We start from the raw sequence: 24,755 nt of genomic DNA on the forward strand, positions 1-24,755 counted from the left end.
TTGTCCAATCACGATCGACTCCAGAAGTGCCGGTCGGGGCAAATAATGTACTTGCGTGCTGAAGAAACGGAGTAACAGAAGATAACTGTAAATACATTCACGCGTGGAGTATAAACAGGACCGTATTTTCTCCCACCTCACACAACAGGTATGAAGTGTAGTTGCTTCCAGCCGCGTCATCAAAATGAACTTTTTGAGTTAACGCAACACTGAGCATATGTAAGAATAATAGCAGCTTAGCATGCTAGCTAACGTTGCACAGTGTAATTCATTCTGACTTGTAGCTACATGTTAGCATGCTAACGAAGCTTAGCCAAAAGGACAGCACTACAATAAAATAAAATGAATTCAAACATGTTTTTATCGTGATTCACATCACGCCACTTCACAGCAGCCGGAATTAAGTTTCATTTGAAACTGTACATTTTTGTTGCTGTTCCTAAAGCGAGTTTATAGCAACTAAGCTAACACCACAGCGCTCCATGCGCGCGCTCCAGGTGTTGCTGTCAACTGTCCGAAAGCTCACAGCTGTATGTCCTTATATACATGGGTGTTTATGTTATTCACAGTTTGTATGTTATCGACTAGGCCTAGTCCTAAACGTGTTTTGTTGTTGTTGTGGCAGTTCTCAGCTATATTACGTCTGAAACGTTTACGTGCTCACTTTACGTTTACTTCTGAATTTGTGTAAATCTCCATCCACGCAGTTGAGGAATTGCAGTACATTTTAACCCAGTCCCTTCTTCTAAGGATTGAAAATGAACAACAAATAATACATACAAAACCTTTAGTCGGTGAGGTACAATGTTGATTAGGTTTCTAAAATAACAGCAACATATTTATGCAAAATTGTCCAGGCCAATTATACCTTTTTCCCCCCAAAAGGATGTGAGCACCCTAAAATTATAGCTCCCCAAACCACTGTACACTAGTCATCTCACCTCTGATGATGTTACATGTAAATATCTTCATTTGTTTCTCTATAGCAGCATGGATACAGAGGGATTTGGGGAGCTCCTGCAGCAGGCAGAGCAGCTGGCTGCTGAGACCGAAGCAGTGTCTGAACTTCCTCATGTCGAAAGGAACCTTCAGGAGATCCAGCAGGCGGGGGAGAGGCTTCGATCCCGCACCCTGACCCGCACCTCCCAAGATGCTGCAGACGTAAAAGCGTAAGAAATATAAGATAGAACTTTATTATTTTTCCTGAGGGAAATTCTTGTGGTTTCTGTTATTGCACAGTACTATAAGAGTGGAAACAAAAACACTTAGTAGTCACAGAGTAAACCAGCAAACAACAAAATAAAGCTGAACTATAAAATAACAAGATACAACCAAGAACGGTATGAAATATGAACATCAGTATGTGCAGATAGGCAGAAAATGTCCCACTGTTAATCATAATATTACTGCTACTGGCAAAAATGGTAATTGATAACAAATGAATGGTTATCTATGTGTACAAAGTTGTATAAATAAAGTAATTAGATCCCAATACCAGTAAAGAAAGGGACGGGCTATTAGGGAACTAAATTGGTGGTAAACAGTCACACAAGGCATCAGGTCTAATTTTTAAAGATCAACATGAAAAAAAGAGCCTGGGAAGAGTTCCTTTTTATATATAGTGGTAAGAATCCTACTAATAATAATACACGTTTCACAATAACAGACTTAGTATAACAGACAGATTTAGTATAATCTACTGCAATATATTCTCATGTAAATAAAATGTAAAGTATAAAATCATTTTTCATTTGTTTCCCATTAATCTCTATGATAGACACACTCATTTCTAAACTATATGTTTGGTTTTAAAGATTTAAAGAAGATATTCCTTAATCAATAAGCTTGAGTGATATTTAAAGGATTTAATGTATTAGTTTTAAAACTGCATTGATATTAGATTGAAATTCTCTCTGTGATGTATGTGATGACACCTGATCTGATGCGTAACAGTTCACATCAGTGGTTTCTGTAACGGTGGTAAAGCGTTCTGCGACCTCTAGTGGTCACGTGGAGCAACTACAGTTATTTGTCAGTCAGTTCTTCATCACCTTTCTGTTTCACCTCAGGTCCATCCTCCTTGGTTCCAGAGGTTTAGACATCTTCCACATTTCTCAGAGACTAGAAAGTCTCAGCGCTGCCACCACGTTTGAGCCCCTGGAGCCAGTCAAAGACACGGACATACAGGTAGGGCTGCTCAATTAATCGAATTGTAATCTCGATTACGATCTGGGCTTTCAACGATCATTAAAAATGACTGAGCCGATTATTAGCCCCTCCCTCGTGCTTTACTCTCGCGCTGCTCCGTGTGGCAAATCGAGCGCACCTCTCTGCATTTCGAACACGTGTCACAACAATTAAGAGCAGCGCTCTCCAACCTTTTTTGCGCCACGGACCGGTTTATGCCCGACAATATTTTCATGGACCGGCCTTTAAGGTGTCGCGAATAAATACAACAAAATAAAACCAGTACTGGTACCGAAAAAAAGAAGATTTATTCATAACACACGTGAAAAGACCCAGGAAAACCGAGTAAACAATAAAAACGATAACAAAATAAAGCTGAAAACCGATAAAAACCCTGAAAAACAGACATTTCACACCTGAGCCTCAACTCTCGCGGCCCGGTACCAAACGACTCACGCACCGGTACCGGTCCGAGGCCCGGGGGTCGGGGACCGCTGATTAAGAGGACCCGAGGGAAGCTGAGCAGAAGTTATTTGGAGAGGAGAGTGACTGCTGTTGGTTGAAAAGAGGTAAAAAAAACTTCAGTGGTGTGGAAACATTATGGGTTCAGTCAGACGTGGATCAAGTAGACACAGTGTGTAAACTTTGCTACAGTGTAGCTGCACCACAGAGCAACACTGCAAAGCTCACTAAACACAGATGTTTACATTTTTCATTTATTTCTTATACTGCAAACATTTGCACTGTTATCAGTATTTGCACTGTTTTATATTATTTTATGACAATCCTTAAAGTCATTATTCAACACATTGTTATTGTTAAATAAATATTGTCAAATAATCGAGATCTCAATTTCAGTGAAAATAGTTGTGATTATCATTTTTGCCATAATCGAGCAGCCCTACATACAGGTACCATAAACTAGCTGCTAGCTAGCTGCTAATGCAGTGTTTTTAACCTAAATGAACTGGTTCACTAGAGGAAGACTCGCTTACTACTGAGAGCACTGAGAGGTATTTTGTGGAGTGAAATAAGAAATATTCCATTGACAGATGGTAAGAAACTAGTACCTAGTCTTTTAATAAGCATGTGCATATTTCACTGCATTTAGAAGTGAGGATTAAATTTGTTTTGTGGCTAAGGTCTGAAAGTAATTAACTGTAGATAATAAGTCTGCATTTTGTCCCCACTGACAAGATAAGCCTGATAAAAACTGAGCAAGTGTGAAGTTTGTTAGTTAAAGGCTGAAAATGTTGAAATTTATAACTGGAGGCTGAACAGAACGAAGATTTAAGAGATAACAGAAATAAGTACACAAAGCCAATGAGTTAATTATTCCAGTGGAAAATTGGGTTTGCTGTGTGACCCACAGGCTCTGTTTTTGTGGACAGTCAAGAAAAATGACTTTCATGGAAAATCTCATTGGTTTCAAGGTCACATTGTGCTGTTTATTCTCTTTAACTTTGAGTTTTGATCATATTTTCTTTCTGCACATTCATTAGACTGTACTTTACTATATGATGACATGTATCATCAGTCACACTAAACTACATCTGTGGAGTTGCACTGAATTAAAAAAGCTTTCACCCATGTAAAAGCAGTGCATGTCACATAATGTATAGATGTGGCTCTGGAGGTTGTGCTGTGACTGAGTGCGTGTACACGATTGTAGAGCTGAACAGAATTAATAGCATTTGTGATGGATACATGGTTGGCATGTTGTCGCATTTAGTCAGGCGTGAGGAGGTAGTTGTGTTATGTGTGTGAAACTGTCTTGTAGTTTGGCAGGTTTGAGCGTGAAGACGTCTGATGGATTGCCAGAGGCCATGCTGCTCTAGTAGAAGTTGGTTAGATCTGAAGATTATGCAAGTTATGGAGAAACTGTGATGCAGGGAGGTGGAACAAAGTGAGCTTATCGTGCACTTCTGTCCTTTGTTTTAGGCTGGAGGCTCAAAGCTGCATTTTTTCTCCTGTGGTACACGTGAATCTTGAACTGTTTTGACGGTATTGGAGACAGAAGGTTTAAATGTAAAACAAAGGTTCTGTTAGAAGTCTGAAAGTGCAATATCAAAGTTGCCCAGTATTCTTTTAATGTTGAGTACCAGACTTTTTGCTCCCTGAGTGCTCTCTCCGTCCCTTATTCCCACCCTGCTTAATCCTCCTGTATTGGTTACTTATTTCTCTCCACTGTATCTGTTCTCTCCATCAGGTTTCCACATACATGTGCCACCACTCTATCACCCTCCTTTCTTATCTCTGTGGTTTTTTTTCTTCCACTGTTGCAGTCCAGCCTCTTCTCTGTTTCATTGAAATCTTCTTTATTCTTATTGGTCGGCCAGATGTATCCTGGCCAGGGTGGGTTTCACTCACTGACTGGAAAAGCACTTAGCTTCTGGCAGTGTGAGGGTGAACGTGCGCACACACACACACACACACACACACACACACACACACACACACACACACACACACACACACACACACACACGAGCACTCTGCCTCCCTGCGATTGCTCTTCTGGGTCTAGAAGATGACATTGCATTACGTTTTATTTCAGGAGAAATTTTCCACAGCTGTTTCAGACAAACAGCTGCTCAGTTTAAACAGCCACATTACAGGAATTGGTCAGATAAATGGAAAGTCAGCTGAGATAGTAGTGTTGTATTGGCATTTACCTAATGGGCCCTGCGCTGAGCATATTCAGTATAAATAATTATGATCAAAAATGGAAAATTAATGGAGTGCACTGTACAGTTTTTCATATGATACTGATGCTGCTGTGGGTATCTGCTGATGCCAAGTAGTTATCTGATACCAGTGTTAAACTAATAAGCTGTATTCCTCCTCTGGAGCTCTGCTGCTGAGGCATTGTGAGGTAAACCCAGAACAGCAGAGAATTGAAAAGATCGGCTCCGTAGATCAGCTTGTTGAGTCAGGATTGGACTCCAGATGTCAGATTGTTGGATGCATAGACTGCACACAGTAGTCTTTCATATATATGTGTAATCTATAAGCACAATATAGGATGATTTCTGGACAGCCAGGCTAACTGCATAATGGAGCTTAAACAAAGTCTTCACCATCTCCATTAAGCCTCTGTTTAGTGGCGCAGTGAGCCTTTGCCAAAAATAGTTGTTTACTTTGGTCTTAAATCGTAACGTTGTGATGCTCTACTCTACCGTCCCCCAAACTAAAGGTAAATCTAGTCTTTAGCGGCATCAAAAAGATTCATGTTTTAGCCTTTTTAGTTGCTTTACAACAGTTTAAGCTAATCTAGGCAGACCAAGGTGAGTAGTCATTTAGAAAGCTGTCTGCTCCCCCATGGGAAATTCTCTTTTAATGAAGATCATAACGTCACATACACACAGTTTGAATTTAATTGCAAATTGTGACTAATTGTGAACCTCATTTAACTGGGCGTGTTTGGCTCCATGACAGTGTGCCAAAAATGAAGCAGAATTTCAGCCAGAATAAGGAAACAACGAAGAAATGTAGTTTAAATTTGAACCATTGAAAAGAGAAACTGAGCTCAGCTTTTTTTTCCCTCCATTTAACTGATGGCAGTCTCAGCCACTTTATATCATCAAGTATACACAAAGGAGCAGAGAGGTTATTTGATCATGATGACGATGATAATGAAGAAGGCATCACCAAGAAGCTGTTTGATGCACTTTGTTGAACAGCTGAAAGCAAACAGCCTTTCCAGAGTATTCTTAACACACAGACTCTACATTTGACCTGCAATTTACGCTCAAATGCACTGATGTAGTCGCTCAAATCTTAGTTACTTTGGAAAGAAAGGTGGAAATAATGTCTACTGAAAAGAAATAAATGGTTTATTCTATAATTACACAGCTGGTGCAGTAACAGGAGTATTCTTATTAAATATTTAATAAAACTCTGAAAGACTGTAGTAGTTTATATTTGCAGTACTTACAACACGTTTTCTCGTCACTGTTACAGTGACAAGAACACTTTCTTTAGGGCCGCGTTCGCTCTTCAGTCATCATCGTTGGAGACTCAAGCCTTTTGTGTGTAAATGCTAACATATGCGTTTGTCATCGCCACTTTCAGGACCTCTGTCACGTTCTCGCGCTGCTCAGTTCAATCTCACACCCAAATGTTCTTCTTTAAGATCAAACACACATTTCAGCACCACCTGTGTTTGTACGTGATGGAGTTACTCAAATGGAAGCATCCCCGAAATCAGTGCACATTTTTGTTATTTTTTAATTAGCTTTGATTAATTAGGAGTGAAGTTTAGCTTTAGTTTACTGTTACTAAAACTTTGATCTTGTTGCTTCCTTTCCTGTCACGATACACTTTATATTAGACTTTTTCTTTGTCACAGTCTCACAGCAGACTATTTGCAGAAGTTATTGTTCGTACAGATGCATTCCTATAACCACACAAAGGATGTAGCCTGTCTATATTTAACTAACACCCCAGATATTATCGCTGCACATGGACAGAGTCTCCGTTTTTACAATCACATATTGTTGTGTTTCATCTGCAGTCTGTCAATGATTTTATTCATCAGCCAACTTTTCATCATCAGTTTAACTTTCAATTTAAATCTACGCTTTACATTTTCCTCGTTACCGTTGCTGACTCACACATGCATGTGCACCCATGGCAACCCTGAAATCAAAGAATGTATCCAAATGTAACCGAGGACCTCTAACGTGTGCCTCGTGCATCATCCATCTGTGCATCCTCGCTCCTCAACCAACCCGACCTCAGTGCGTCAGATTGGGTTTAATTTGGTTTAAGGGGTGCGAGGCAGTAGAGGCTGCAGTTCTCCAGGATAGACGGGACACAAAGGAAATGGAAAATGTGCTGTGTTTTTATGAGTGTGTGTGTGTAAATGTGTGTGTTTGCGCATGAGTGAGCTGGTACATGCCTCTGCGGCTCACACACGCGCGCATGTAGAGGGCAGTGGTGTGTGAATGATGCGCCTGTATATATGCTGAAGCGCTCCTATAGGTTGTGGCCGTATAGCTCGTCTTAGATTTTGGGCTTCGTGGACGTCGGAGCTGCTAGCAGGAATTAGCATGTTTTTAGATTGCACATACTATGGACAACTTCATATTTAGTAAGATTATGTGGTTGGTTAGATGAGGCTGAGTCTGTTCCAAACGTGAATATATTTACATCTCATGTTTAGGGTCTTTATCAGAGTGCAGTCTGCTTACATGTTTTTGTTTCCTGTGTTCCCATCAGTGCTTACAAAGGATTAACAGGAAAGGATTCAAAATCAAAGCAAAGCAGAGAAAGAGAAGAGATCACATGAAAAGAGCAGAAAAATGAAACTGTAGAAGTGAAAGGCAGAGAGCAGAGCGGGTAGAAAAATGGCGACCGGCTTCAATATTTTTCCGTCTCCCTGTCCTTGTCTCACTTTTCACTGTTCCATCTTTCTCTGCCAATGCTCTCTTTCTCCTTTTTCGTACATCGCACTCTTTCTACGTGCTTCTCTGCTTTCATTTTTTCCCTTTCTCTCTTAAATTGCATATTTTCACATTTTTCTGCTTTTTATCCTTCTCCCATTTACATCCTTTCTCTTCCTCTCCTGTTCTTCTGCCCTCCCCAGCCCTTAAACACACACATATCCCTCAGCAGTGATGGCATGCGTTCAGCGGACGCAGTTGGCTAAGCCCAGAGCATCTGCTGAGATACACGAACGCTCCTGACATAGCTTCACACGATGTGTGTGTCTCTCGTGCACAAGCCTCGTGTGCTGAGATTGCATGCCTGTGTGTCAGGCGCTATCGATCGCTGCTGTATACGGTGTCTGAACCGTGTATTTATGAATGAATGTGTAGCATAGATTTGTCTGCACGTGGTTGCGTGCATCCCTGTCTGCTTGCCTGCACACATGAATCCAGTCGTGTGTGTGTGTGAGAGAGAGACTATGTGCACAAAACTTCCGGAAGTGCATGGATTAACATGCCTGAAGCTGTTTGTGTGTGCACGTGTGCACTATAATAGACAGACTGCATATAGGAATACCCCCCACGCACCCACCAACCCATCCCCTTTCTCCCCATGTGCCTCCCAAACCCTTCATTAACTAAACATGACCCTTAAGAGCATGATTAGCCTCATTTCGAGACAGGATGTCGGAAGCCATCAACCGAGGGGGAAAAAATCCATTACTATAATTGCATTGAGCTGAAGGAGGGAGGAGAGAAGGAGGGAAGAAAAGAAGGATGCATAGATGGATAAAAAAAGAAGAAAATGAGTGGGACTGAGGGAGGGCCGTCAGAGATGCTAGGACGAAGTGAGAGATGGAGAGAGAGACAGAGGATGGAGAATGGCTGTTTGGGGGGGTGTCAGCTGATGGCAGGAACTGATATTCTATATGAATCCATAGTTCTTTCTCGCGGGTTCCCCCTGTGTCTGAGCGCTCAGTTGGTACAGCCCTCCGACAATAAAACAACCTCCAGCGAGTCTTGATGTGGCACTTTCACTCGATTCTCCGGCTCACGCACCAGAGTCACTGGCCTGCTTTGAACGGGGAAAAGGCTGCGAGCGGACCGCCATGCCGGCTCGACGGGGCACAGGGAACACGCCCCAGCATGGCGGCCGCTGCTGCTGCCCTGGCACAGTGACACGGTGGGATGGAGAGGCGAAGAGACGATGCAAATGTCCTGGGCTGTCAGAGCCCACGTACCTAGGCTCAGACAAAGAACTGAAAACCAGTTTTTTACTTTTCCTTGTCTCATCCTGCCCTCTCGTCTGTCTGCCAGACAGGCAGAAAGGCTCTCCTCATGAGTGAGTATTGCATATACATACACGGATACACACACATATACATGTACTCAGTCACTGATGGGTATGTGCTTTGTGCGTCTTACTTTTTGTCATGTCTTCTCTGCTGTGCTACAGTGTGTGCGGACATACATGATGATGGAGATGATTGAGTCATTTGTGAATGTGAGGCACTCTGATCATTTATACTTACATGTTATAAATGTATGTTATTCATTTTCTTTATTTCTATTTCACCACACAGGAAGTGAAAGAGTGAAAGGGTGGGGTTTCTCTCTCTCTCACACACACACACACACACACACACACACACACACACACACACACACACACACACACACACACACACACACTCAGGCAGTGGTCGGTTCATTCTGTCATGGTAAATGTTTTTGCTTTGGTTCATAATGACTTCCACAGTGAGGCTTTTCCCCGTCAGCTCGTTGAACGTGCCCTTCTGTAACCTCTAGATTCCTGGAAATCACACGTTTCTGCGTCGGCTCGGTATCTTAATATTTTTCGTATAGTGTCATAAGCATGAAGCTGGCTCAAAAGAGTGAAAATTCAGATGTTCTGATTTGAATGAGTATAAAATAAGATTACCTTTATGCGTAGATGGCGTGACTGTCATTAGCAGTGGAGACGGGGGCCTGTATGCCAGCACAGAGATTTAGCATGCGTACAAGTTTGAAGAGAAACCTTTTTAAATATCACATTTATACTGTATGCTAAAATTTAGTCATGTTTCATTTTGGCGTATAGAAAATAATATTTTTAGAGTCAAATGTGCACCGAGCTTTCACATTATCTCCATACTGTCGATGAATTTGGAGACAAAGAATGGAACTTGGATCATTTGTATTTATATTTGAAGGCCGACTTGTCCTCGCCTTTACCTTTCTTCCCACCCCCATCAGTATTTCCTGATTTATCAACCATGATCAAATAATTTTCGGTGGCAGTGCTCCTCTTCCTGTAGAAGCTTCTGGGCTGTCTGGCCAGCAGGCTGTGGGTGTTCACAGCAGGTTGCAGATCTCTGAGGATACACAATACAGGGGTGGGGCAAAAGAAACGTGCATCTTTGATACGCCGATACCCCAGTGCTCAGTGCATCATCGAGTGTGATAAGCACATTTATTAAAATGTGTTTTTTCATCTTTCTTACTTCTAAACGCTTCAGCGTTGCTTTTTTAAATGCGTTTCTCTATTTCATGGTTATTTTTACAGTTTGGGAACAAATACGAGGAGGAATTAAAACATTGGCAGCGATTAGTCAGCGCGAAACGCCGGTGTCTGGGCCTGAACAACGTGCCAGATCTTCGGACTGTGTAGTGCTGATCAAAATTATAAGGAGGTTATATGCGACAGCGATGCTGTGCCTGCCTGCGATGAAGCTTCAAACATTTTAAGGAGCAGTTACGTGAAACTGGCCACCCCCTGTGGTGAAGAGGGAAACAGTGTATCCAGCTACCAGCAGTCCTTTTTATCAGATATCTAACTGCTGTAATATTCATATTTGATTTAGTGATTTATCAACCAAAGCCAAAAAGACAGAAATCATTTGCATGTCAGATAAATGGGATTGTTGGCCTCAGCTTTTGGCTAACTCATCAATTTACACTTGGCACAAAAAGTAATGTATAGGCCAGTGGTTGGCAGCACTGATAATGACATCAGTCACAAATGTTTGCCACCTGCTGAAGGAAAAATGACGAGGCAGTTCCCCCTCGGTGCCCAATGTACCGCCGTAGTTTTAGATGCTTTAAGCCCCGCCCCCTGCCTGTTTCTGTAAGGATCGTCAGTCTCATCGCCTTTTCTCCAATTTACAAGAACACTTGGAGTCATCGCAATCAGCCTCTGATCTGTGAACGTTTCATTCTGTTCTCTTCATTTTTCCAGTGCAGCTCTCCTGCGAGTGTTGACCTGAGCTCTTCTTTGGTTTGAGTGGTTAAATATAGACCTATTGTCAGCCTCTCCTGGGAAAGTGAGACGGGGAAAAAACGAGAGAGGGACAGAGCAGGAAAGGGAAGCTAAGGGTAGCAGGGATGAGCTGCTGCTATAAACGGGCTACGTTGGAGTCGCTTCTTTTCTTTCTTAATTACCAGAGTAATGGTGTTGCATGTAAGTTCACTAAGTTTACCTTTAACTTGGCTGTCAGCCGTGCAAACACCAGTTTTTCAAGTCTTTAATTTGCAGTGGATAATCTGTCATAGATAATTAGATTTTCACACAGTAATACGAGGAAGTAAATGATGTCTTTCTCTGTCACTTTACACTGACCTGAATGAATGCTGTGGCTTAAACTCAGTGACGCGGTACTGACCCGTTTTAGAGGAGACGCGATCCATTACGGTTTAACATGATAACGTCTCTAAAAGTCAACTGTAGCACAAAACCAGATTAGCCACTGGTTATTTTCCACGTAAACTCAAACACCTGCAGCGACTGCAGCAGGAAACGTTTCTGTCCTATTTTCTGACCGACCTCTGCATAGACTTTTTTTGGATCTTGACATCATCTTTTGTGACGGGAACTCTTCTTCTGCAGCTTTGAAGATGTCACAATATAAGTAGTTTCAGCTGTTTCCAAGATGGAAAATATGCTAGTTATAAAGATGTTGTTTGACAGACTGTAGAGTGCCTGAAGCGAAATAAAACCCAAAAGATATCAATACTGCTCCACATGTAGTGTCAGATGTTTAGTGTTTGCAAGCCCAGAAATGATTAACATGGAGAAATACAAATACTGATAATCAGTTACTGACATGTCTGTGGTGGCAGGTTGTGCTATTCATAGTCAAATTTAGCGTTCTGCACATTTTCATCATGCATAGCTAAGCTGTAACTTACTCTTGAAAAGACATTTTCCTAATGTTTAGACCCAAAGAGCCAACAGAGTTGAAATACTGTCATAAATCTACGGAGCTAAATAGTGAAAATGAATATTTCAATGTTTTCAAATTTCTTGCTTTATCTAAGAGTGCACCTACATGGATTTATAGTAGCACGTTCTGTTGGTGCGTGTAGGTGTTTGCCTGTGCTACAACCCACGCAGACATGCTTTGCGGACAGGCCGCAAATCACACACAGGTTCAACTGTGATTGGTTGAAAAGTGAGGTCGTACATAAACGGGAGAAGTGTGAAAAAGCGTAAAGAAAATATTTTCAAACATCGGCATGAAAAGAGCAGCGAACATTTCTCTGCTCTTTCTGTTATAACTTCTCTCGTGTCTGCGCGGGTTGCGTGGGACACTGCCCCCTGGTGACGGTAAACGGCAGCAGCACGTAGACGTCAGTCTGCTAAAGTGTCGGTGGGCTCATCGCAGAACCAACGCCACACCGTGAAAAAGCCAAAAGAGATAAAGTTCTGTGTGCGTGTCCAAGAAGGCTGCAGTATTACAGGAAGTACAACTATACGATTATATAGGGCTCATTTTTTCTTTATAATAAACCTTCTGAACATTTTATGTGTCTGTTTTTATTCTCACTGGTAAAAAGGCTCACCCACAGAGTGGTCAGCAAAAATCAGCACGTAAAATCCAATAATCACTTTCTTTGACTGATCCAGTTCGGATCGGTAACCTGTGGTAAGCCTGCTGTACCTTAGTTGTGAGTTACTTGATGGTATTTTGTTATTGACAGTTCTTCAGAAAGGTGTTCATGCAAATTGCCCATTTAGCGTCAGGCAGAGGTGATGTGTGTGTGAGCTTGTAAAAGGAAGAGGTAGAAATTGGACTGAGCTAAGCATTTGGACATAGACGCACATGAGAGGACAGGAGCGAATTCAGCTTCTTAAGAGCTGAATAAACCGTCCTTGGCTTTGGAAACTAGCTGTCTCTGATCAACTGCTTGCTTTTGGGGGTTTGAGGCTGAATTATCCTGCTTGCTTCAGATTTAAAGTCAGACAATGTCACCAGTAAATGATTATTCTGTTATCTGACAAAGGGAACAACCTTCCTCCAGTCTAAGAAGCTATTATGGCAGGGCTGCACGACTTGCAGTTATATAAACCTAAAAAAGCAGAATAACTCAAGGTTAGCGGCAGTACTTACCTGCACATGATAGAAGTGCACCTTTGCATTGACAAACGTGTTAATGTAAGCCAAAGCCAACAGGAACATGATGCACAGTGTGTTCATCACCGTGACTCCTCTTCTCCCCACATCTGTCTGTGTGTCTGCAGGGCTTCCTGAAGAACGAGAGGGACAACGCCCTCCTGTCCGCCATCGAGGAGTCTCGCCGCAGGGTCGGTATCTGTCCAGAGTCTCGTGGCCTCGCAGTCTTTAGTCCTGCAGTGTAGGAAACTAGTTCACAGGCACTGTTAGAGTAACGCAGGCCTGCAGGGCGCACGTCCGAGTGCGATTATACTTTTTATTCTTTAGATGATTAAAAAAGAAGATGACATAATTAGTCCCAACAGTCACAGACAGTGTGTGTTTGTTTGTCATATACCGAGGTTTACAAAAGCATTCGTTTCACTGTCTCGTAGCATCAGCACATCACAATACCGAACACTTAAAAACGACATTTTTAGTCATTTCTGCTCGCTGTGATCTAAAAGTCCTTCTGGTGTGAACCTTTGGGGAATGGTTCTGAAATGGCTTCCCTGATGTGCAGAGCTAATAGGCCCCGCGTTTAATTAGCTGCCGTTCCCATTATCTGTCTCCGCTCCCCGAGAGAGGAAAGGGACTTATGTGCAAGGGTGGGGAAAAACAAATGCACTGAAGATTAAAAAGAACGTGGGTGTTAGATGTTCCTGCAGATTTTTATCTCGTAGCTTTAGTTTTGACATCAACATGAAAAGCAGGGCAGGCAGGCATGTTACAGTAACCACTGGAGCTGCTGCATGCTGTGTGCTTCTAAAACCAAAAAGGTATCTGGGCAGGAAAAAGCCCCGATAACAGAACGTAATACATGTATAACATGAAACTGCTTTTTTAAATTGTTAAATTACTGCGATGTGTCGCTGACCAGGAACGTTTATACTTTCGATTTAAATACAATTTTAATATCTTTTTAGACTTAATGCCGTTTTTAAATTGTTTAAAGCTTTGACCAAGTTAACCCAGTAAATGGTGGCTTTAGTCTAGATTTGCATCTCCCTAAGCTGGAGATTCAATTATCTCGAGTTCCCATTATCTCACTTTGAAGTCTCTGTGGAGGGTTAAAATAGACGCCACCGAGTCCTGGTGGACTCGTCTTCACAGGGGTCTGCTGTTAAATCCAGTTTAGTGTGTGCGATGTTCGTCTTACCTCGTGGATGTGGATTAACGTACTTGTACTACAAGGACAAATTATTTTGCTCGTTTCTAGCGCTTCTTATTTTTTGTATGATGGAGCTCAGTGCAGACCCCTCCACTCATCCTGCCTGGCAAATGCATTGTTTTAGCTCCTTCAACTTTAAGGTCATCTTGACTTTAAGCCAACTTATTTGTGATTTGCTACCACTCACAAACGGGAGGGTTTGAGTAGCTGGTGCTTGGGGCAGAGATGACCATGTTAAGGACAATCCCCTGTTTAGCATCTGTAACACAGCTTGATCCCAGTGAACTGTGTTTTTCTGCACGCTCGAAATATGACTGGAGGCTTGCTTCCCATCGCCGTTTGTTCAGACGTTCCTGCTGGCTGAAGAGTACCATCGGGAGTCGATGCTGGTTCAGTGGGAGCAGGTGAAGCAGAGAGTGCTGCACACGCTGCTGGGAGCAGGAGAAGACGCTCTGGACTTCAGTCAAGACGTGGAGGTACGGGACAGGGAGCCGTATAGGTGCTCATGGTGGCACCTGCACATTGTAAATGAATTTTGCAGCAGCGAGTCGGTCCATGTTTGTGTCATTTTTAATGCGTTCATGAATCTGTCATTTGTAGTTATGAACAATAAATTCAGAGGTTGTGTCTCAGTTAACGTGCAGGTGTGTCAACAACACGGTGGATTTATTAATCGTGACCTCGTTTGAGTATGAAGGAAACATTGCTGTGTGGAGATCAGAACTGTCAAGTGCCGCATCGTTCCCGCTTCATTAGGTCTTACAGATAGCATCATTTTTGTAACACAGTTAAACTTCTTGGACTGAATATGTCTGCTTCAAAGAGCATGTCAGGGCTGTGACGCCACACACTACCTGTCTACCTGCTCAACTAAAACAAACAAGCTAGCGTTTTCATCTCAGACTCAGAAACACTATTTTTATCATCACCCTGAGCAAGAAACAAAAACAAGACTTTGATCTTATTGTGTGGGATTGTGTCCCAGCGTGTGTCGAGCAGGCGGGCAGTAATCAGTCGGGACAGGACGTCCTCCTGTCTCAGACTCTCAACATGCAAAGTAATGAGCAGCAAAAGTTCTCCTGTTTAGACACAAACGTTTCAGCAGCACGCGACTGATCTACTTCTGTCTTTGCTTACCACCTGACCTGCGGTCCATTACAGCCCAGCTTTGTGAGTGAGGTGACCGCTCCAGGAAGAAGTGCGCTGGACAGCGTGGAGGTGGCCTACGGACGCCAGGTGGGTCCCCGATAGTCTAATTATTTTGGTGTGAAAATTTCAGGTAAATGCACACAGCACATCAACATTCCTGTTTTATGCAAATTACCTTTCAGTGCATTCATATTGTGGCATTTTGCACAGCAGGTTATTGTTACTGAAGCATTTTTATATCAGGTTAACGCTGCAAAATCTGAATGCAAATGTTACTATAAGGGAAATACATTTTTAGTGGCACTAAAATGTGTTGTGCTAATGCCTAATAATGCCTGTTATTTATTGCTTTTTCTTATGTAATAAATGCATAGAAGAAGAATAAACGTGTATTGATTACATACTGGGATCTAATGAAGGGGAAAAGGAGGACATCAGCAGAGTGTGTTTTAATACAAACAGCGCCGCAGAGCTTGGTAGCAATAATAATAATAATCATCTCTAGCTGTGTTCTGTTAAAGACATGAAGCTGTCGGCCGATGGTTTGGTTGAAACGGGGTTACAGCAAAGCCTGGAAGCTGCAGATCAAACATATGGATTAATTGTTCTGCAGAGGGGGCGCGTGTCCCCGCCCCAGCGCTCCACCCAGCATCATCCAGGATGACCTTCTGTCGCTTCCACTCGCTGCACCACATTTTATTACTTCGACCATGTGTCGACACATTGCGTGCGGCGTCGTTTGTCTGATTTTCGTGATCCTCTTTGACGACCTCGTCAACATTTTGATACTTTTCGTGCTGTTTTTTATTGTGAACCATTTCACTCGGTGGTCGTAAAAAAAGGTTCATTTTTAACCGGAGGCTAAGTTTATATGAAAGTTTTGACATTTCCTTATAAAACGAGCATTTAACAGTTTGTGGACCTGCCTCCGTTTTGTTCTCCGTCAGATCTACATTTTCAATGAGAAGATAGTGAACGGTCACATTCAGCCTAATCTGGGAGATTTATGTGCTTCAGTAGCAGAAAGCCTGGACGACAAGGTAGGAACGCTGATCTCTCACTGATGTATCAGCCTGAAGTTACTTGTTACTGACAGATGTAACAGATTACTCGGTATGAACGCACCTTTCTTTCTCTCTCGTTCCTCCAGAACGTGTCAGAGTTGTGGCTGATGGTGAAGCAGATGACAGACGTGTTGTTGGTTCCAGCCAAAGACACTCTGAAGAGTCGCACTAGTGTTGAAATGCAAATGGCCTTTGTGCGCCAGGCACTTGCTTTCCTTGAGAACAGGTAGCCGGTCCTGTTTTTGTGGATACATGCATGGATCTACAGTTTGCTGAAATTAAGCTAGAATGAACCATAAATATTGTGTGTTAGCCCTGCGACAGACTGGCGACCTGTCCAGGGTGTACCCCGCCTCTCGCCCTATGACAGCTGGGATAGGCTCCAGCGCCCCCCGCGACCCTGAGAAGGATAAGCGGAAGTGAATGGATGGATGGATGAACCATAAATATGAATTCTGTCTTTCCCAGTTATAAAAACTACACCATGGTGACTGTCTTTGGGAACCTCCATCAGGCCCAACTAGGAGGGGTGCCTGGAACATACCAACTAGTGCGCAGCTTCCTCAACATCAAGCTACCAGGGCCTCTGCCTGGCATGCAGGTACCACACGTGTATACACTGTTTAAATGTTTGGCTAATAAAGAAAGCCTGCAACACGCAGCTTTATTTAACTTTCCTACAGGCCTCATCACTTTTTTAAAAATTGCATTGGATTGCATTTTTATTATTTCCACTCCAGTCGTTACCTGAATAACCTTTACCACACTCATTTGCTTTCCTCACTGTTGCAGTAATACTGTCTGTGCAGGGTGACCCAGGCTTGGTGCATGAGTACCTAATCAGAATAATCTGATGGGCTGATCAGAAATGTCATTTATATTTAAGAGTTTATCTTTTCTTTGGCATTCATGCAGTTGGTCATGCACACCTGTGCTCTAAAAGCCAGCGACTGGTAGGTGCAAACGGTTTAATTTCCCACCGTTGCTTCACTGATTCTTGATGAGTCTGTTTGGCTGACAGGTCACATCTGCAGTGCGAAGCTCCGACCGTCTGAAGAATTAAGCAGTGGCTGCAAAATAAATAAATAATACGACCACTCTGTTCAATTTGCACAACAGGACGGCGAGATAGAAGGCCACCCGGTGTGGGCTGTGATCTACTACTGCCTGCGCTGTGGCGACCTGCATGCAGCCATGCAGGTGGTGAACAGAATGCAACATCAGCTGGGAGATTTCAAGACCTGGTTTCAGGAGTACATGAACAGTCCTGACAGACGGTGAGCTCCGCTCAGCTCATTCTCATCCTCTGCACACAGAGAAGTCCTGAAGGTCAAACCGGTCTTATCGCGCTTCCCGTTTTATCTGGTTTTCCTCTTTAGACTTTCCCCGACTTCAGAGAACAAGCTTCGCTTGCACTACCGCAGAGTGCTGAGAAACTGTGCCGATCCATACAAGAGAGCTGTCTACTGCATGATTGGGAAATGCGACATCAATGACAACCACGGCGAGATAGCAGACAAGACTGAGGACTACCTCTGGCTTAAGGTACCGTTCCCCTGGTTTGCTGTTTTTGGGTTAAAGGCACGATTTCCTGATCCTGGTCGGTTAGAGATCATCGTCCCAGTTTGATATCTCGGGGCTGTGCTGCTCCCTTGCGTAATGTGCGTCGCGTTGTGTCCCCACAGCTGAACCAGGTGTGTTTCGATGATGACGGCAGCAGCTCTCCTCAGGACAGACTCACCCTGCCACAGCTACAGAAACAGCTGCTGGAAGACTATGGTAGGGGACTGAAATTCTCCTTCAGCTCTCGAAATAACTACAAATATATGAACTTGAGTTTCCTGAGAATTGCGGTGCATCACATTGCCTCTCCACCTTCCTCTTTTTCCATTATCTCTTTGCCCGAGCACAGAGGAACAAGCACAGGCTTGCACGGCCGAGCTGTTTGCACCTCCCGGGATGCAGATTTTATTTGGGTTACTGTTTGCTCTTTGCCTCTCGTGCTGTTGTGAGACTGCATCCATGTTTGTGCGGACACGTAGAACGCAGGGTGACGGCGTGCACACGGACGACCGGTCCCTCGTAAGGAGCGAGTCGTCTGAGAAACAAAATCTTAAGTTAAATTTGAGTCCGTTAAAACCTTTTTAACTACATCAAAATGAGTTTCCTTGAGTGCTGGTTTGGTTTAAGCCGTTAAAATGTTCAAACAGACGTATTAGCGATGGTGCGAGCACCTCTGTGCACAGAGTCGAGGTGCACAACCTGTAATGTGTGTGTGCTGGTGACGAATCACAGCACGCTTCAGGATTTGCTTCATCAGGTGATTATTGTTGTCAGCGTCTCGTTGTGTTCTTACATGATGTCAGATTCACAATCTTTAAAACATCATATAGATGTTAAATGCTAAACATGTGAAGTTTTCATCAGTAACATCGGTGATCGTTAAAGAGAAGTGATTCATTTTCCTGTGTAACTAATCGCTCGATGAATATTTCAACTGTTTCCTGCACATGAATATTCTCGCTTCTCTTTGCTGTACCAACAGCTTGAAGTACTACCCTCCCCATAAGCCTCAGCAGCTGTTGCCATGGACGACGAGCCAAGTGTGACTCAGAGCTTCGTCATAGTCGGCAGGAACAAAAGTTCACGAGTCTGTTTGTGAATTGATTTCTTTTCTGTAACCTGGAAATGTGGAAATAGCAGCAGTCGTTCATCTTTGTGCTCATGATGATGAGACTTTCCTGCTTTGGAAGCGCTACAGCTACCTGCATCAAATTAACCAACACCTACCACCACATCTCCACAGGCTTCATCAAACACCGTCAGCAAAGCTCCTCAGCTTAAAGCAGGGAGATGAAAATGGGTCAAACGCCGTTAGGAGTGCCCGAAACAAACTGGGCCGAGTTTATGTCTCACCATAATTAATATTACAGCGAGAGACTCGGGGCACTTTTTGGGGCTTGCGTGGTGTTGAGCACGGAGCTGCACACCAGAAAGCTGAGAGCAGCCTTAAAGAGAGCTGTGGGTCAGCTGCTCACGCCTGTGAACAGGCACCAGCAGACACGCTTTGATTCTTCATCCAGAATCGATTTAAAGTAAGACTTCAACATGTCCGGGACACAAGTGCAAGGGCGCGAGGAGGCCTTCCCTCCCACAGACGGACAAAAGCACAGCTTTCTCCCTTGGGTGTTGCCTTCTCCAGGCTGATCCTGCTCTGTTCAGATAAGACTCGGAGCTCTCTCTTACTCTCCCTCTCTCTGTCCATCTCCCATTTTCCCGCCCTCGCTGCTCGGTGGGAAGCACAGCCCGGAGCCTCGTTCTGCTTTCTCTCTCGCTGCCGCTCGCCTCCCTCGGTTGTCTGGCACAGCGTTCCTCGTTGTCCTCCATCTTGCTTCACAGCAGGACACGAAGCCCAAAACCCGTCTTCATTTCTCTCACACGCTGCCGGTGCCGGGCTCGTCTGCTTTCCTGCAGCCCCGTCCTCTATTATCGCCGTCCCACTGATTTTTGTCCTTTCACATTCTTTGCTGTGCATTTCTTCTTTCTCTTTTCTTGTTTGCAGCGCCCTCCCCCTCTCCCCCCTCTCACACCCACACTCCTATCTCTCCCCCTTTGTCCTTTTTATTCCCTTCATCTTCCCCCTCTCTCGCCTCCTCTCTCCCTCGCTCTCCCGTTTTGAACTAAAACGCTGGGAGTCTGCGATAAGGCTGTAAAATGGCTGACATGGTCCACCCTGCTCTCCTCCTCAAACTTTCAGCCAACAAGAGGATTAGGAATTATAATTAAAAAGTAAACTTGATGACTAAGTACCTGCACTCAAAAAACGTCTTTAAATTTCTCCTCCCATGTTTAAAAAAGCCGGACGTGGCCATGTGCACAGCTCTGTGAAGCGCAGAGTTTCTGTCTGAGACGGTGAAACACCCACACAGGTGACTTCCATCCATCTCCGCAGAGTGATCGGAAACGCTCGTTTACTATGTTCATGTGGATGTGAGCAGCGCGACCCGTTTCCTCCTGAACTTGTTTGCAGGTTTTGGTCACAGACACTTGATTTTCCCACCTGCCGTCTTTATTCCGCCTCTTCTCTGCAGGCGAGTCCCATTTTTCTGCGAGCCAGCAGCCCTTCCTGTATTTCCAGGTGTTGTTCCTGACGGCTCAGTTTGAGGCGGCGGTGGCTTTCCTGTTTCGAGTCGAGCGACTCAGGAGTCACGCCGTGCACGTGGCGTTGGTCCTGTATGAGCTACGACTGCTGCTGAAGTCCACCGGTCAAAGCGCTCAGCTACGTGAGTATCACCTTTATTTTGTAGGGTAATGCACATGCATATTCTATTTCCTGTCGATCTCACTGATCACATCGTCCCCGCAGTGAGCCAGGAGCCCGGTGACCCTCCCATGGTGCGTCGGCTCAATTTTATCCGCCTGCTCATGCTCTACACTCGCAAGTTTGAGTCCACGGATCCACGAGAAGCGCTGCAGTATTTCTACTTCCTGCGGTAAACACATTTCTCGCCCTGCACCACACACACGATATGTTGTACAGCTCCAAGTTTAAATTCATGTTTCTTCTTTTTTGCAGCAATGAAAAAGACAACCAGGGCGAGAACATGTTCATGCGCTGTGTCAGCGAACTTGTCATTGAGAGTCGAGAGGTGGGCGGCCCGTCTTACTCTGTGGTCGAACGTTAGCACAGAAGCTTTGCGCTGGTGACAGATGAGCTGATGTTGAACATCTTAGAAGAGCAGAGCTGGTTCACTGTGCTTCTCGCGGGGCAGATGAGACCTGCATGATTCCCGGTGTTGTCCTCGTTAAATACGATTGGCTCTGAAACAGCTCATGTGTTTAAAAAATACTTAAAGAATATGAAAAATAGGTATATGTTAAAGCAACGTTTGACAAATGTTTGTAATAAAAACAGATGTGAGGAGCATGGAGTGAATTTTAGATTCAGAACAATGTGTTGCTCTGTCTGGTTTTAATAACTGATCTCTCCTGGAAAACAAGTTTACATGTGAACTTTGACGATGTTGCATTCATGTATTTATTGTCATGTGGTGATTTGTACTTTGTCCTCTTTTAGTTCGACATGCTTTTGGGCAGATTGGAGAAGGACGGCAGTAGGAAGGTAGGACGATGGACACGTCTCCGATGTCTCGGCTCACTGTCATCTGGTCGATGGTTATTTCTATAACCTGCCTCCCTCACCTACTGTCTACCCATGTCTTCCTCGTCTTGCTTTGAATTTCTCTTCCCTGTCCCTGGGGGGGGTCCTTTGGCACGAGTCCCTCATGTCTCAACACGCCCCGTTCAGCAGCACTCGGTTCTGCTGTCACAGGTCCTCCCACTCACGACTGACAATGTTAAATGCGTCACAGCGCATCGTTAGATGTGCAGCTTCTGTATTAACGGCTTACTTAAAAATATGCATCGACTTATTTTGATGGACAGTCAGACTTTAAGGACGGGTTTTATTTTGTTTGAGTAACACAATAGAACAGAAGGCACATTGTTACTGTCAGGACTGCACCTCTCTCAGCCTCACGCCCGTCTCCCATCCTCTCCTGTCTAGCCCGGAGTCATAGATAAGTTTGCTGGGGACACCAGAGCTATCATCAGTAAAGTGGCTTTGGAGGCCGAGAACAAAGGTCTGTTTGAGGAGGCGGTCAAACTGTACGAGCTGGCCAAGGTGAGCAGACCGTGCACTGCGCAGTATCTCTGCAGAGCTGTCGCTTTGGGATTCGTTCACTTTACGTGTGTCTCTGCGTAGAACTCAGACAAGGTGCTGGAGCTGATGAATCGGCTCCTGAGTCCCGTCATCGCCCAGGTCAGCGCGCCTCAGTCCAACAAGGAGAGGCTAAAAAACACCGCCGTGGCCATCGCCGAGAGGTAAGGACACGGACACGCCGTGCGCTGGTCAAAATCTACACACGCACCTCCGTAACCTTTTCTTTTCCCTCTGCAGGTATCGCTCTCAGGGCGTAGCAGGAGACAAGTCGGTCGATAGTACCTTCTACCTGCTCTTAGACCTGATGACGTTCTTCGACGAGTACCACGCGGGGCACGTCGACAGAGCGTATGATGTGAGTGCAACTCTGAAAATGAACAAACAGACATGAAGGGAGACGCACGCGGCCTCGTCACATTAACGCTGCCTCTCTCTGTCAGGTGATGGAGCGCTTAAAGCTTCTTCCGCTCAGTCAGGACAGCGTGGAGGAGAGAGTGGCGGCTTTCAGGAACTTCAGCGATGAGGTGTCGACTCGGTTCTGGACACCAGACACAAAACCGATACTCAGTCTTTATATGGGCTCCACTTCTCTGCTTTCTTTTTATTTAAATGTCGTTTTGTTCCTCCAGGTGCGTCACAACCTGTCCGAGGTGCTGTTGGCCACCATGAACATCCTCTACACGCAGTACAAACGCCTGAAGGGGGCGCCAGCCGGCACACCGGGACGGCCACAGAGGACCATGGAGGACAGAGACACGGTGAGGGAATGAGCACAGCACTAAAGATGTGTGTTTATAGGTAGATCTGAACCTAACGCATTCTGTTTTTATACAAAGATCCGTTTACTTTAAATATTTGAGCTGATACGAGCACATTTAGTGGCAAACTGAATATATTCATGTGACATTTTTGGCAGAGTTTCTCGTTCGTCCCTTGTCAGTACGTCTCCGTCGCTCCTCTGGATTCTACCTTTTCACTTCTACTTACATCAGACATAGAAAGCCTGGTGACCCAGAAGCTTGCTGACTGCAGCTGGTGCCTACAGAAGGATTTTAGGTTGTGTCGAGCCGGCTAGTCTATGCCCAGCTCGCTGGTTGTTAAATATTCTGTCTCACTGATGCGTTATGTTAACACGCCATCTCTTCTCTGAACAGCAACTGCGCGGTCAGGCCAGAGCCTTGATCACCTTCGCTGGCATGATTCCCTATAACATGGCCGGGGACACCAACGCGAGACTGGTGCAGATGGAGTTACTGATGAACTGAGACGCGCACACACACACACACGATGAGCAGAAACCTCTGGGAAGACCGGCTCATTCACACGCTCACCTGCCATCTTGTTGTGTAAAAGCGGCGGCGTTCATCGCCATGTTGAGCCATACGTTGGTTTTTTTGCTCATCTGAAATCCTGTCAGTCTGTTTTTGTTATTTCCATTGTTTTGTTTCATATTTGTATCTGTGATGATTTAGAATAAAAAGTTTGCTTTTCGTTCGTCTTTTTTATTTTGAAACATTTTATGTTTCGTTACATTTTCTTCCTTTTTTTCCTCATTTGGCTTCATTTTATTTCAGTGCTACTGTCAAAGTTGTGACAATATTATGATATATGTGTTTAATACGGGAGCCGTTACACGCAGGCTTGAGCACATTAGTCATCACGCACCTATATTAACTCGCACAAAGGAAATACTGGAGAACACATCCTGAGAGTGAACTCGTCTAAAACAGAAGGTGCAAACACTTTTGTTTTTTACCCAACAGACTCGAAATGCTCCATGTCCCCCCTGAGGGAATAAATCAGGTGAAATCTAATTGAATCGTCTCCCTGGGAAACAAAACAAGACCGTTCCTCTCAGCCTTACGCAGTCCCGAGTGTCGCAGGCCATAGCCGTGCCGTTTCCACAGGCTGTGGAGCGTCCTGTCCCCTGGCAGATGGTTGGTTGGCTCAAGCTCAGCTATCGGACTTGGGGGGGATATTTCTGTTTCCATCAGAGGGGAAATCAGTGGAACAAAACATTTTACCGCACGCTGCAGAACGAGTGCGTCCTCGTGATGCTCGTTCCTTGTGCGTATTTTCAAAGGAGGTAGTCTTAAACTATTTTATTAGTAAAGAAACCAAAAACTAATCTTTGACTAAAAATGTGGACGTTGTTTAACTTTGTGATACGTTTGTATGCAAAGTTCCTTCAAATCTTTTGTAAGGGCGCACCGTAATCGCCCGGCCGCGCTCCGGCCAGCATTTAGAACAGCATCTTAACCACTCCTGCCTTTATAAGCTACCTGAACTCAGACCGAGCCCCTCCTGGAGCCCCTGTTGAACATTCAGCAGCACAACCAGACATCGCTTGAGGTTTGCTAGAAAAACTGGCCCTCCATCTCCTCTGTTTGTGGCCCACATTCTGTGTCCTTCAGTCTGGCCTGAGAGAACACAGATGGAGGCTCATTCTGTCTCTGCTGCTCCACATAACTGTGCAGACGGGTCGGAATCACTCGTGGTCACAAACACAGCTGAGCTGAACGGTACAGGAGGCCCACGCTGTTGTGCTCGAGCGTCTTTTTGTCTCGCCTTTGCATTTGTTGTTTTATCGCCTCCTTA

At 44.4% G+C, this 24,755-nt stretch overlaps 1 protein-coding gene across 2 annotated transcripts; it reads left to right on the forward strand.

Moving 5' to 3' along the window:
- nup93 (nucleoporin 93) lies at positions 1–23,648 on the forward strand. 2 transcript variants are annotated; one of them, XM_085411553.1, is made up of 22 exons: positions 1–148; positions 987–1,169; positions 2,070–2,187; positions 13,141–13,203; positions 14,570–14,698; positions 15,384–15,458; positions 16,319–16,411; positions 16,522–16,661; positions 16,904–17,036; positions 17,555–17,712; positions 17,815–17,980; positions 18,121–18,214; positions 20,527–20,718; positions 20,802–20,928; positions 21,012–21,084; positions 21,513–21,557; positions 22,002–22,118; positions 22,200–22,318; positions 22,395–22,512; positions 22,598–22,681; positions 22,787–22,915; positions 23,312–23,648. In XM_085411553.1, the coding sequence occupies exons 2-22, from the start codon at positions 991–993 to the stop codon at positions 23,420–23,422; spliced, it is 2,463 nt and encodes an 820-aa protein (XP_085267679.1). In that variant the 5' UTR covers positions 1–148; positions 987–990; the 3' UTR covers positions 23,423–23,648. The 2 variants fall into 2 exon arrangements, with proteins under 2 accessions (XP_085267679.1, XP_085267680.1); XM_085411554.1 differs by having other exon boundaries at positions 990–1,169.
- Positions 23,649–24,755: the final 1,107 nt, after the last annotated feature.

This window comes from Rhamphochromis longiceps, linkage group LG7 (assembly GCF_057381845.1).
Source record: "Rhamphochromis longiceps isolate RC_006_pf linkage group LG7, R_longiceps_female_GT1.1, whole genome shotgun sequence".
NCBI classification, from domain to species: domain Eukaryota; kingdom Metazoa; phylum Chordata; class Actinopteri; order Cichliformes; family Cichlidae; genus Rhamphochromis; species Rhamphochromis longiceps.

What these genes read in the sequence shown, in the direction of transcription:
- nup93 (XM_085411553.1), top strand. Translation starts at nt 991, where the DNA reads ATGGATACAGAGGGATTTGGGGAGCTCCTGCAGCAGGCAGAGCAGCTG. An exon ending in TCGAGGAGTCTCGCCGCAGG is followed by an intron (nt 13,204 to 14,569) that starts GTCGGTATCTGT and finishes CCGTTTGTTCAG; the next exon opens with ACGTTCCTGCTGGCTGAAGA. An exon ending in AGGACTACCTCTGGCTTAAG is followed by an intron (nt 17,981 to 18,120) that starts GTACCGTTCCCC and finishes GTGTCCCCACAG; the next exon opens with CTGAACCAGGTGTGTTTCGA.